Below are 15394 nucleotides of genomic sequence, written 5' to 3' on the forward strand. Positions count from 1 at the left end.
CAAGCCATTTCATGGGGTCTTCTTTAAGGTTGATCCTTTGTGTGCATGAAACTTTATTGAAGTGAATTTACAATGAACCTCTGCTAGGCCGTGACTAACAGGCTGATGCAGATCACAACCCAATTTCTGTGTGTATTTGTGGCCGATTGTTTTTGCAAGCGTATGTATTTGCAATAGCCAAGACTTCTTTCAGGCACTCAGGGCCAGACGCTTGCTTGTGTGACGCTGGAGATTGAGTTTCTTGGCTGACTCTTTCTGTCTGTCTCTCTAATATTGATCAGGGTTTTCCATGCTATTTATAACTCAGCCGCCCGGATCCCTGCAGCACTCTGTAGGACCGGCTCCTCGGCCCTGTAGGGGCTCTGCTCTCATGTCTGTCTCCACTGCGTGTTACTTTACGATTGATGGAGACCACACTGATAAATGGAAATTTGGCTGAAATGTTCCACAGACAAAAACTGGCTTGATTTACTCAAAGCCGCAGTTAATGGTGACATTTGTGGCTTGCTTTAAATCACAATCTGGTTTAGGTGTTAGCTGTGACCTAATCATGGCTTGACAGTGGCGTTTACAGAGTTTGGGTTTGACTTATATTCTTTTTATTGTATGCAATAAACTATAGATTGTGCTCTAGTGCTTATATAGACAGGTTTTAAAACATGTCATTTCTGTAGTATTATAAAGACTTTGTCCTAAAGCTTAATTTTCAGAGAGATACACTACCTTTCAAAAGTTTAAACATTTTACAAATGTTACAAGCCGTGTTCATTTTGGAAGATGTTTCATCAGAAAGTACAACAGTGTTGTCCACCTTTGATGGTCACCAGTGATGGTATTTCGCTTTAAAGCACTACATGATATATAATTCTTTTCATCAGCTGCAGCGTTCACTTGGACAAAATTCAGGAAACTGCTGAAGTGGGTTAATGTGGCTTTGAGGGGAAATAAAAAATAGTAAAAGAGAGAGGGAGGGGATGAAAAGCAGATATTGCTCTTTTATAATGAGTAGTCCAGATGGCTTGAGGTTAATGTTAATGTTTGCCACATTGCAGCATTGTAGCAGAAAGCATATCATAAAAAATCGAGAAAGGGAGTGAGGTAAAATCGATGGGAGGGAAAGCAAGGGAAAGTGCGATTGCTAAAGGAGGGGCAGAGGCGGCCTCTACTGAAGAGAAGGGCATGTGAGGACAGCTGCGCTACGTCACTGTTGTAATCTCTGTGCAGCGTGCTCTTCCTGTCTTACACACTTCTCTCTGTCTCCAGTTAAATGGGACAGTATCATATTCAATATACAAATAATAGACATATTGTTCCCACATACTGTATATATTTGATTTTATAGTGTATTTAATATTGTTTACTGATGTATATATGAAGTTACAATGGACATTGTCTGGATGTTTGTTCCAAGGGTTCTCCACATTATAATGCATGCATGACTTTTATTTTATTTTGAGGTGCATTGCTGTTAAACGTTGATTACGGTTTATACGGTTGTTTATACACAGAAACAGAGCAGGGGGATCAGAGGGGGCCTGTTTCTACTAAATCAGATAGAACGTCGGTTGCAATGCGCAGCCAGTGTAATCAGAGAGAGAGCAGAGTCCTGGAGCAGATCACTGTCTGAGCTGATAATCGACCCGCCCTGCGACCTGCACAGATGGGACACGCTAGTCTAGACCAAGAGAGGGGGAGAGAAGAGGAAAAGGGAGAAAAGATATAACTGACATCCTTCAGATACGTGACTGTTACGCAGGAGCATAGCTGGAAATACTGAAGCAACATTTCTTAGTAGTTGGGTGGTAGTGTCGCTAGTTTTTAAGTCATTGAGCTGATGTTTGAGCATTACATTTTAATTATTAAATTCCAGATGTCACCTGGCATTGCCTGAATCTTTTCACTGAATCCAATAAGTGGCTTAGTAAATGTAACCAATGCTCTAAAACCAAGATTATGGTTAATATTTGAAACACAAAATAACATATTTGAATGAAACCTGAGAGGTTTGAGCCTCATTGTTTACTATATGTGATATGCTGCTCTATGTGTGAGCGTCAAGCATTGTTTAGAGGTAAATCGATGCCTTAAATATGGTAATCATATTAAGCAATCATGCCATATGGATTCATTATTATGATACCTTTATGCCCTGTTTTACCTTTTCAGAAGTTTTGGTTACCTAAACTTTTAATAGACGGACAGAAATGGTTCAGGTTTCAATAAAAATGTTTTATTTTGTGTTTCGAAGATTAACCAAAGTCTTATGGGTTTGGAACGACATGAGGGCAAGTAAATTATTTTGACAATCTTCAGATGAACTATGAACATTAGTTAATACATTCAATTAGATAACATTAACAATAAACAATATGTTTTGTAACATTTATTAATCTTGGTTAATGTTAGTTAATAAAAATATTATTGTTTATTATTCATATTAGTTTATAGCACCTTAACTGTTAACATAGCCTATACAATGTTTGTGTTATATTAACTAATGCAAAAAAAGAGACCTTATTGTAAAGTTAAAATGTATTAATTAGGTAAAATATAGCATGAATGTGACTAGTTCCTAGCTAGTTTTTGTTGTTGTTTTAGTTTAGCTAGTTACATTTCTGAGGACCTGGCAAAATACTGTTAAACTCTTTAACAGTTTTGGATGGAATCTTTTTTTTTTTTTTTTTTTTTTGAAGAACCATTGGGTTGTTTTGAGGTCTACAGTGCAGCACTTGCATGAGTTCTGTAAGTCTAGTTAAATTTCTTTTCACACAAAATAAATTGCTTTAATACAAACTTTTCGGTTTTAACTTAAAATCTGTGCTTTGAATAGACTAAACAATGAAGATTAATTTTGAGATCTCAGGGCTTGGCCTGCACAGCCGTCGGTGTAGGTTTTCCAAGCTTTCTGAATGAGGAAAGCCCTCATCAGTGCTGGACGAAGAGCATGCTGCATGTGGCCAAGCCACACTGAAGCAGCGGAGGCTGCCACGTGAGGACTGGAGGATCCAAGAGCCCCGAGACAGAGAGAGAAAGAGACAAGACCAGTGTGTATCTGTGTTTCAAACCACTTTCTCCACCACAATACAAACCACCCAGGGTGGTTACCACACTCAGACACCCGGCATGATTTTATGGTTCCTCCAATTCACATGAGGAACGAACATGACATGTGGCACACGCATGACAAACTCTTGACACATTGTAGCGGGAACATTGTGTGATAGTTTTACGAGGCTCTTTATGGTATATAAATAACTAGTCTCTTAGTGGGTTAAATAGCTGGTCTGATCGTGCATGTATAATGAGAATAAAAAGATTCAATAGACATTTTTAGTTGTATTTAAATACTGGATTACATTGTGCTGCAACTAAATTGCAAACATCAAAAACAACTTTTAGAAGTGAAAATATTAGTACTGGAAATTTCCAGGCAGTTTCACTTTGTCAATACGACACTGGCTCCAGCAACGCTGCCCCCTTCTGGTGACACTGACCTTTTGCATACACCCCATATCTATCTATGTGACAATGATAATGATAATAATAACCTCCCGAATGTCTTCAGGGTCTTTTAGACAGGTGAGGTTGCTTTTTTAAAATCACGCCATCATTTACTCTCTCTGATATCATTCCAAACATGTATTTTGACATTTTAAAAAAAGGAGTGTATTTGTGCATGCAATGAAAGTCAATGAAGTTCTATTGGGTCCTGGACAAAAACAGTTCAAAATATCTCATTTATGTTCCATATAATAATGAAAGTCATTCAGGATTGGAAGAAAAAAAAAAAGGGTTAGATGATGCCATAATTTAGAAATGTTTATGTAGGTAAAAAGCAGGTTATCAGCCAATACTGTTGTGGTTTCTGTTGAATTGTTCACGATTGGCTCCGTGTCCGGTCCATTCCGGTAAAGTCCATAACAGAAGAGCGGGAACCCGGCTGTCAGATCAGAGGGGATTGCAGCCTCTCCGACCTCAGTGGAGGAAAATTCCTATTTATTATGGATCTCTGACCGCATTGCTGGGCCCTAAGAAACCACAATTTGAAAAGAATCCTGTGCCGAGAAGAGACAGGGAGGGTGATGGAAGTAACCCAGAGGGTGAGGCCTCTGTTTTGAGGGTCCTTGGAGCCCTCTCCAAACCAAACACCCTCCCAGCGCCCACCCAGACAGCCTGCCCTGCTTCCAGTCCCGGAATGGGGATGGAGGGAGAGCTGGGAATTGTGCCCTCCAAGATCGGCCCGTCTGCCATGACCTACTGTAGCCTCCGCTCTCCGGTTAGCTCTGACGGCCAATTAGAGATGTCAGCGAATGTTTTGATGGAAACCCAAACTAAGACTTTTCTCAACTTCATCCCCATAATCATGGAAACAGTGGATAGCGGAGGCACGAACTGGTAGCTGCTAAAGGTTTTCCCAAACACACGTGATGTTGGAACTTTCAGGATACTGACTGTTGTGCGTGAGCATTGCATGTACACTTCTATGCGTGTGCACAGATGCATTTGCATGTGCGCATAATTTGTATAAATTCCGTGTGTGCGTATAATCATTAGACATCATAATTTCACGTGCCAGCGTTTGTGCGCACTGCATGGGTCCTCACAAATGACATGCTATGCTCAAATTGCAGAGAGAGTGCTTTATACCTGATCCAAAGGCTATGGTGGGTGGTTTAAGCCATTTTATATAAATATATATTTTAATATGTCTATGAAACTCATCCAAAAATAACTTGAAAGGAATACGCAGTTCACATCTGGTTTTTATATTGTGGCTTGCGGAAAAGCATAAAAAATAGGAGCTTTATAATTCTTTACTTACAATGCGAGTGAGGCCTCAGAGTGCCCTCTTCAACTACAGCCTCAATAACTATTGTTGTTTAATGGCCCTATGAGTCAGAATAATGCTGGTTTGGCATTGAACTAGTACTACTAGTTTATTTAAAAAGCAGAACATGACACTATTGTACCTGTGAATGTATGAGATTGATGGGGCTCAAAGAAAATAATGATGAATTTAACTTAGAATTATAGCTTCAGTGTTCGGCTTAGCACGAGACATTATAAATAAAAGGAGACAATCCACCTGATGGAGATATACATTATACATACATACTACATTAGTAGTAGTAGTAATAGTAGTGAATAGTCATAATGCACATTACATTTATGGTATAATAATAATACAGCATAATAGCGTGTAAATATGAGTGCAATTTAGGAATGGTATTCCCTCCTTCCAATTCAAAGAGATGATCAACTGTTTGATGTTGTTTAATGTGCGATGTGCAGCGTTTTTGAGATTTTTGTCTTTCCATGTTGAAGTAAATTATTAGATGTAATCATGCCTACCTATATAGAAAATAGCTGTCCATCTTAAATGTACTTGTTTAATTCTGATACGTGTCTTTTAAGGGTGTTTGTCACATTAAAGGTTTTTTTATTTTTATTGATTAATTTAAGTTTTGTATTAGCGTGTTCCTCAAAGGGGGAGTTCCTGAGAGGAACTGTTTTTGGGTCTTTTAATAAAAAGATCTTTCACAGTTTAGGTTAGTTTAACTGAGATTTCAGGGTAGATATGCTTCTGAGGTATCATGTGAGGATTTAACACATGCAGTGTGTGTGTGTGTGTGTGTGTGTGTCTGCACCTGCAGTGTGAATCTTGTATAGCCCTGCCTGTCTTCCTCCAGCTGGCAGTGATTTGTCCATAGGTTCAGATTGAGCAAATAGCTGCAGTGTGTTATTACTGTCAGACTCAGGCAATCCCATAATACCCCTCTGCCACAGGAAGCTGCAATCTTGCAGAAAAGGTCAGCTGGACCAATTACCTCCGCCTACCATTTTCCCCTTAGTGAGTCCCACTGAGCGTCCTGCGCCCACTCCTTCCTCACAGGCCCCCCAGTAGTTGAGACGAGAAGTTAAAGACTGTCATTTGGATTTTGCAGCTGTTGGACATCGTCTCCACCTCTTCTGTTGCATATTTGTGAGGGTTTGTCTTCACTAAATATTGTTTTTGAATGCTTATTTTTCCATTCTCATGGAGAACGTATTGATTTTTTCACCTGTAATGGTTTCTGTTGTTGCATTTTTATTTTATTATTCATTCATTGGTATTATTTTATATTTTAGGTTGACCAATAAGATTTTTTATTGAAACACACTAATATGTTTAGTCTTAGTAAGTTTTATTTTTCACACAATAATACATAAACAATCTTTATTATTATTATTATTAGTAGTAGTAGTAGTAGTAGAAGTAGTGTTAAATATTCATGATGCACGTTATATTTACCATATACCATATTATATACAGTTTGTTGCATGACCACTGGCATAAATAATAGTAATAACAATAATGCATAATGAATAAAAAAAAAAAATTCAAATAAATAATTATAATATCGGGTTTTAATATAAAATTAAAATGATTGTGTTTATTATTATTATTATTATTATTTGTGCCAGTGGTCATATATTTATTCTGACCTTTGTTTTTGGCTAGGTCTAACATACTAAAATTGCTTTAAAAATGTTTCACACTTTAAAAAATTAAGCATTTATATTAACATTAATTTCAACAGGTAAGTTAATTTACCTGTTATTAGAGGGAGTTTATAGCATTCATTTCATTTATTTTTAAGAAACATTATTTTCATAAATGCTGTACCCATCCTTCCATCGTCTCTCTTCCTCTCTCTCTGACTCTGTATAGGACACCAGTTTGTCGGACCGCATAAAAGCACAGACTTCCTTCATTAAACGTCAGCTTTGCTGCATCGACCCTGTTCTCCTTACCTCAGCAACTTCAGAGAAAGATTTAAGAGTAGACGTTCCATCTCTCTCCTCTTCTTTTATCTCTCTCACTCTTGTACAATCTTTCTCAGAGTACTGCATGCAGGGTCCAGAACTGACACTCACCAAGCTCCAAACACGAGTTTAAATGGGCTTTGGCTAGTAAATCAAATTGAATTACTCTCCAGTTGGCCGATAACTTGATTAGAAACTGCAACATTTAAATTGAATTGTAGGAATGATAGGCAGACACTCACTGCTACAGAGAAATAGAAAGCGGCTTCTAAAGAAAAATATCTGGTACGACTTGTGCCTCAGTGGTAAAACCTAAATTAAATAATTTAATTTAATTTAATTAAATAAAATTTAGCCACCACAGCTGCATTTTGTTCCGCAACATTTCCTCTCAGCTCCCGATTCAAAAACTGTTGCAGAATTTTTTGCTTGTTGACACCTAGCGCTCTTGAAAAACTAAACCCACTATTGCACTTCTTTTCTGTTTTACCCTGGCGCTCGTCCATCTAGAGGGTCTGTAATGAATTTAGATGAACACTGATATTCCTAAGATATTAAGATAACCCATTAAATGTTTCCCAGTGGATTCATATCCATGCAGGCCCGGGGGCCAGTGCGGTCCGCCAGAATGCTAAATGCTTCAAGAGACCCCTCCCTATCAGTCTCTCTTTCACACACACACACTCTCTTTCAGTTTCACATTCTCATTCGGTTCTTCTCTAGATGTTAAAGACTTATTGGCTGGCTGTGATGGCCACGGTCAGGATCAATAACTCTTAGCCCAACAGCTCCCACACTCACCGGAGACAGAAAGAGACACCGACAGAACAGGAAAGAGAGAGATTTATAGAGATTTGCATTCCCTGTGTTTGTTCCTCAGCAGAAAACAGATCAGCAATGAAATCAGAGCTGTGAAACTGATCAGCAGTGATAAAAAGAGCGATAGAGAATGATACACAGGATTAAACGATGGCAGTGATGTGGTCAGAATAACAGGCCATGATGTCTGGGACACACATCTATCGATTGCACTGTGGTATTATGCTGCATTGTGCTGTTGATTTTGCAGATTTTCAACCAGCTTTGGTGTGTTACAATGTCAGTAGTATATGTAAATGAATCATCCCTGTTTATTTGTCATCAAATATTTTTGTATCTCTGTTCACAAACATTTCGTGTGTGTGTGTGTGTGTCAGTGTGTTATTTCTGTTTTCAATGCAAAATAGTAGAGATTTTAAATATTGTCCATTACAATAGTGATTAAATAATCTGCAATGCACAAAATTTTAAAATCATTGCATCACTGTTTCATTGGTTTTGTTGTTGTTATGTTGTGGTGTGTTATGCTTTACAAAAGCCTGGAGTGAATCTAAACTCCATTTGGTCTGAGCAGCACTCACATCTAATCAGTACAAGATTTTTGGCATTAGTTCGCTCATTGATATCCTTAAGTTTGAGAGCTCAGAATTTGCAGCATAGCTACATTGTGTTCATCTACTTTTAAATGGATGAAATACACAACAACCTTTTTTTTTGTTTGTTTGTTTTTAAGAAAATGGAAAGTAGTCTCTTTTTTTGCTGTTTGATCACTTTGAAAACTTATTGTATATTTCTCATCAATATATTCAGTTTTTTGCAAGTGCCACCATGAAAGTGTTCCAGGATGGTGTGTGCTTAAACATGATTCATAAGTCTGCTTGTATGCAAACGGCTCTCTGTTTCATACTAAATTCCGAAGTTGCAGTGTAAAAGAACAGCTCATAATTGTTTCAGTATTTCTGCAGACTGAATTCCCTTCTATCCATCTGTCTCATTGGCTCTGCACTGAGGGAAATAGCACCTCTTCCTCTCAGTGATGGAGAATGCTGGGGAGTTGTGTGACTAAAAGTGGGTGCACACGGTGCAGTTTTTGCTGTCTTATGAGCTTGCAGCCAATTTTTTTCTCTCGGGAGAAAATCGCAGATGCTCGCATGGTCGTGGCTCGTACCGTGTGAGAATAATTACGGGCCGATCCGAGAATGTTACGAGCACCTTCCAACCTCCCGATAACATGTAAAAAATAAATGGGTATGTGCGGTTGAACGAGACGATTTGCTGATCCATGTGAAGTTGACCAGAAGATGACAAAAACCACATATTGTGTATATAAATAGTTTATATACTAATTTTTGTTTAATAATACAGCTCTATTTTTTATTTGTTATTCCGAATTGTGCCAAATTAGCCGTTCAGCTTTATGAATGAATGTATTACTGTATTTCCGGCAAAACGAGCAGAAATTCAGAAATAGCCTTCTCACTTCAAGCCAACTGATGCCATTCTCTTCGTCATGTCTTCGTTTCTTTTTTTGGACGTCACAACAAGCCATAGCTGCCACAAAGAAAACTATTTCATCCTAAGAATCCATATTTTTATGAATTTTTTGCGAAACATAATTCTTACATCAGAGTTTGTAAAATCGTAATAAATTTGTGTCGTGTGTGACTGCCTCCGTACGTTTTTTTCGGATGAACTCAATTGTGACACGCGAGGGCTCACGATGTTCTGATCTTCAGAATCGCACCGTGTACACCCGCCTTATTAAGATTGTCTCCTTCGATTAGCTCAGATATAGCTGGAAATGAAACATTACAGGCTGAAGCCACACGCACCGACACACATTAGCACTCAAATAAACTGCACTGTGGTAAAATAACAGTAAAGCTGCAGTTAGTAGTTAGCCACATTACATGTTAATGAGGAAGAATCTATTTAAAGCTTCTGTTTTATTTATTTTACAATCAGTGCAGTATTTATCTGACTGACAATCAATAAGGATCTCAATTAAAGTGACAGCATTATACCTGCAGAAGAGCCAGTTTAACTTTTTCTTCGAACTGATTCATAGAAAAGTTAACTTTAAAACTCTACTTGAGAGAGGGGACAGTTTAGGAGAATTGCCTCAGTTCAGTAAGATATAAAGCACAATACAATTTAACATGAAGCATGAAGGCATAGTTAAAAAAAAAACTAGATTTACATTTCAACTTAAACACTGCATTTATTTTATGAAAAACACAGTAATATTATAAAATATTATTTCCATTGAAAAGAGCTGGTTTCTGTTTGAATCTTAAAATTTAATTTAATTCTGTGATGGCAAAGCTGAATTTTCAGCAGCCAGTGTTGCATGACCCCTCAGAAATAATTCTAATATGCTGATTTGCTGCTTGAGAATCATTTCTATATTTTGATACATTGATACTTTTGATACATTGATACATTCTATTTCTACTTTGAAGAATAGAATGTTCAAAACAACATTTATGTGGTATTTAATTTTTCTGAACACTGTAACATTATAAATGAGTATACACTACTTCATTACTATTTTTATTACATTTACATTATTACAAGTTTGAAAATATCAAATTATGTTAACAGCATATTTTTCCACAAAAATGAGTGTGAGATCACACAATATTTTGCAGACCTCATGATGACCCTAATTACTGATGACGTGTTTAGAGCATTTGGGAAGTGTTGAGGCTCTTCGTGTCGATGTGCTGGATTTCTAGAGGAACATTCTGAGCTCAGCTGCAAACTATGTTTATTTTCTTCTGGGTCTGCAAGAGTGAAAGTTCACTCACTCTTCCTGCCATGACTAACTGTGTAATACTTCATGTTGTTATTTAGCTGTTAGTCACTCTAATGGCTGAGGCAGTGCACAGGAATGTCTTTCACGTAAGGTCACTTCCACAGCTCAGACTTTCTCTCTGACTTTCCTTCTCTGCCCGCTCCAACTTTATTAATCTTCAGAGTCACTGCCAACCATTTAGCATTCGCTATTTGTCTCTCTGTCTGTCTCTCTCTCGCTCTCTTCTGCCCTGAACAGAGCAAGTTGGCACACGGGCAAGCTGGCACCCTTCAGTACGGTTACTTATACTTTGTTCTTGCTTGAGAAAAAGAGGGAGGGATAGAGTGAGTGTGAGAGATAGAGAAAGGGAGAGAAAGCAGAAAGAGCGATCTAAAATGGCTGCCAACGGCAAACCTCCTCTCTGCTCATGAAATGTCTGCCAAAAAGGGGAAAAAAAACTTAAATGGCTGTGTCGATGACTGATTCCTGGCCTGAAATGTAGCTTGCATGAAAAGAAATAGAAACAACTTTCACTGGAAGCAACCTCACTTTTACTGCAGTGACAGTTTTAGTATGGAAAATAAATACAAGGACAAAAAATTCTGAAGCAAGGGGCCATTAAATCATCAGCATGCTAAAGATATTACATGAAGCAGAAGCTAGCAGCAAAAATGATGGTTCTGTTGAAGAAGGTAGCCGTCCTCTTGATAGGTCAGAGAGAACATTTCTCGGGTTACTAACTGACTAGGCTTACGTGTCCAGATCGCACGACAGGTTCCAGTCCGACTAACGAACACTACCAAAGCCTTTCAGAGTTGGAGCGCTTTACAAAATGGCGCGCTTGAGAGAAAATGGACGTTGTACGAGCACATTTTATTGCGTCATATTTTCCGTCTGCATTTCTACTGCCATTCTTATTTTATGTGCGTTGTGAATGTTACCTGCGTTTTCCCTTAGATTTGGGTGAAAAAGAGTTTTACGATTGGATTAGGTTTTGTTTTTTCATGACTGTCACTTTTCAAGAAGTCGCCTTACAAAATGGCAAACACTACTCCTTGCACCACAAAGAAAATGGCCGTCGTTCAAGCACTTAGTATTGCATCATATTTTCCATCTACATTTCTACTTTTTCTTCTCGGACTTGTGACGGAAACGAAATGAGGAGCTCTCGGTTGAAGTAATTCCTCTCTTATTTACGTTTTATGTTTTGGTGTCTTCAGCTTCACTGTTCCTTTTGGACACCGAGATGTGTCAGAGGCGCTCTGTGCCAATATCTCCCTCAAACTGACACTTTTATTTTTCCTTCCCTCCGATTCTCCTTGCCAGAGATTTGGTCTGAGGGCTGCCTGCCTAGAAACCGCCGCAGCTTTTGGCAGGCGCATACAGGACTCTGAAGACAGTCATGGAGGAGAGAGACAAGCAGAGAGAGAGAGAACTGGAGCGTGTCCCTCTGTGTAGCTGGCAGCACTAATCATCCTGGCCTGCGAAGAATCGCAACGATGACAGACATGTTTGTTTATGTTTTGTGTTGGGTTATTTTTTTAAGTTTTTAATTTGCCGCACTTTTAAGCATTGCTCGTCTTCTCTGGAATAGACTTCAGACCTCTCAGCATCCATCTGTCTCCTACTGTTTAAAGCCTCTCCAATTTTTCATAATCAAAACATTGAGTATTATGGCCTGGATCCAAACGCTTCCTTTGGAATGTCATTGAACTTTTGAAGATTTGTAGGGTTTATAATTCTTTCTTTTTTTTTTCTTCCCCAGACCATGTGTATTTTACTTACAACAACATAATTAGGCTGCACTTTGCACATGTATTTTCAGAAAACATTTCATAGTTTGTGGCAGGGGAAAATTATGCTGGCATCATTATCCAAGTGGGCGGATTGAAGACTAGCTGTGATGTTAAAGTCAACATAAAATCCAAACTGACCATATTTTTTTTCTAATGCACATTCCTGCTTGCTGTGATTTATTCAGCGGTAGCTTTTATTACAAAGGTAAAAAAGACTTTCTGGTTACATCACTTGGGCCATTCAGGTTCTTGGGTAACCAGTTCTTGATTCGTCAGATTATGGAAGAAAAACAGGTCACAAACTCGAATTCTCTTTGACTTTTACTGAATTAGTGAAGAAATTTGCACCAGCGTGGCAGTTGCATCGCCACTTGTCTGTGTCTTGAGCAGTAGTTTGTGGTTGGCCTCTGAGTCCTGCAGGCCACAGAGCGTGTGAGAGTCGTAATGAAGCGTGTGCAGCCGGTCAGACTCTCCTCGGCTTTGAACTGGCAGTGGCCTGCAGCCCATCTGATAGGGAGCGCTCTTATTTATTTATCCAGCTTGAGCTTTTTTACTGGCTTTTCTTTGAACGCCTGCCAGAGTCCTTGTGGTAACCCCTCTATTCTTTCATTCCCTATTCAGAAAATCCTCTGCCGCTTCTTGACTCGAATTCGTTTTATGTGTTTATCTGCGTTTTCCCTCACATCTGTGTGGCAAAGAGCTGGAACGCACACAAATGGGAAGGTTTTATGGTTGGATTAGGTTGTTTTTTCATTATTGTGTTGCTTCAATGAGTTTACACTTTGGCAACACAATCCCTGTGCCCTGCCAGTGAAGAGGGTTCAACCAGATTATTCTCGGCCTTGCCAAACAAGTTGAAAAGAAAGCGAATATTTGAATGGTTTTGCAGCACTTTGATACGGTGTGTTTCTCGTTTACGAGGTTTATGAGCCATTTGGCTGAGCCTCAGCTCGTCGGAGAATCAGAACGCATGGCTGTATCAGTAACCTGTGAGTGATTTATAGAAAACATACAGTGTGTTTGCTTTCCCTGTTGTTTATATAGAAACATGTTCTTATTTCGGATTACCAAAGCTATCGCTGACATGATCAACCACACGCCAACATGTCAGAGGTTTCTGTTCATTGAACATATGCTTATATTTGGGAAACTCCAGTTCTAATGCTGTTGCAATTTGCTTATGATTGCCATTTACAAAACTGCAGCATGTATAAAATCAGAGTAATCATTCAAATGCTTATTATTGGTATGTTTTATATTCATATTTTGCTGGCTGAGTTGACTAGTTGTTCAGTAATTCTGATTTCTACTTACCCTGTTAAGATTTTCTGTAGCATATAAAAAGACCACTAAATTTTAGCATATATTTTTATGTGACAGAATTTTTTTATGTTTTATAATTTTATATATATATATACATATATATACATATACATATATATATATATATATATATATATATATACATATATATATATATATATATATATACGTATATATAGATATATGTGTGTATATATAGATATATATATATATATACGTATATATATATATATATATATATATGTATATATATATATGTGTGTATATATATATATATATATATATATATATATATATATATATATATATATATATATATATATATATATGTATATGTATATATATGTATATATATATATAAAATTATAAAACATAAAAAAATTCTATATTATATATAACGTATATATATACGTCTATATATACACACATATATCTATATATACGTATATATATATATATATATATATATATATATATATATATATATATATATATATGTCATTTTTTTATTTTATTTTTCTATATTCTGTTTTGTTTATTTGGAAGAAATATTTTTATAATGTTTGTTTATTTATTTTTTATTTTTCTTTATTTAAAAAAAATACTTGAGCAGGAACATTAAATAAACATACAAATTTAAATTAGAGACACTAATTCGCAAATCGCAATAATTGTTCAGTGCATCACCAAACTAAATGTTTCAGACTGCTAAGCATAAAAACACAAGATCAATGCATGTGACCTTTAAGATTAGATCCACCATAGTGTGACAATTGTTGTACAAAATCAGAATCAGAATGACCTCGATTCTCCAGGCCCCTTTCCAAGTCTTTATTTATCTGTTAAGAGAATCTGCTGAGTTGAAGACTAATGTCTCTCTCTCTCTCTGTCTCTCTTTGTCTTTCTCAGAAGCTGAACAGAGCAGTAGTCCTCGCACAGGCATTGGTTCAGACCAGGAGGATAGTCGAGCAGCCACCATGGGTAAGAGAGCACATGTACACACACATTCAAACAACCACATGTACAGGAATACTTGCAGTACACATGCATATACTGTGTGCTGCAGCATACAGTGCGGTGCAGTCCTGTAAGCGTCCTATCCTGCACTATACAAACATCCTGTTTACACAAGTCAACCTACATGCATGGCTTCAAACCCATACCCACACACTGAATATCTCTCTCTATCTCTGCCCAATTCATGTCACACTCCTAGCCACATTCCCCCGTTTCAACAGAGATAGTCTGAAAGGCCAGCACTTTATTATGCACCACGTTCGGATACAAGTCTAGCTCAGTTTTTGGGGGGACTCTAGATTCTAACGATCAGGACGGTGGTTTTGCTCACATTTTCAGTCCTGCTCATAATATGCTGTGGTATTATTATGAGACTGATGGGATGGCTGAAGTTGTAAGATGGCTGAAAATACAGCTTTTCCATGACATTTTAAACATTAAAATGTAAAACCATTATTTGAAATTGCAATATTTAACAATATTACTGTATTTTTAATGAAATACATGCAGCCTTGGTGAGCATAAGAGGCATCTTTTAAACACATCTTGCTGTATCCAAATTTTAAAAAAACATAGTATACATTTTTTTGCTTTACAAAATTCTATATTAATCACATAGATCAATATTTACAGAGAAACCCTCAAATTAAGGTAATTTAAAAGACAGTGAAACATTGTATCTGAAGCCTCCTGTTGTCCATAATTCACTCCATCCTGTGTGTACAGGCTGAACAGACTCTGCTTTGGTAAAACTTTGACATTCATTCATTTAGAAGATGCTTTTATCTAGAGTGACTTAGAAATGAAAACTAAATTGAATTTCTTTGTGCGTGAG

At 37.4% G+C, this 15394-nt stretch overlaps 1 protein-coding gene across 4 annotated transcripts in view; it reads left to right on the forward strand.

Moving 5' to 3' along the window:
• The window catches only part of nfic (nuclear factor I/C), a 95625-nt gene that overhangs the window by 49690 nt on the left and 30541 nt on the right, over positions 1–15394 (forward strand). For all 4 annotated transcript variants that reach the window (XM_052563754.1, XM_052563753.1, XM_052563756.1 and 1 more), the window contains exon 3: positions 14452–14523. In XM_052563754.1, the coding sequence (XP_052419714.1) occupies positions 14452–14523 (72 nt within the window). The remainder of the gene's footprint in view (positions 1–14451; positions 14524–15394) is intronic.

The sequence above is a fragment of the Carassius gibelio genome, chromosome B8 (genome assembly GCF_023724105.1).
Source record: "Carassius gibelio isolate Cgi1373 ecotype wild population from Czech Republic chromosome B8, carGib1.2-hapl.c, whole genome shotgun sequence".
In the NCBI taxonomy this organism is placed as follows: domain Eukaryota; kingdom Metazoa; phylum Chordata; class Actinopteri; order Cypriniformes; family Cyprinidae; genus Carassius; species Carassius gibelio.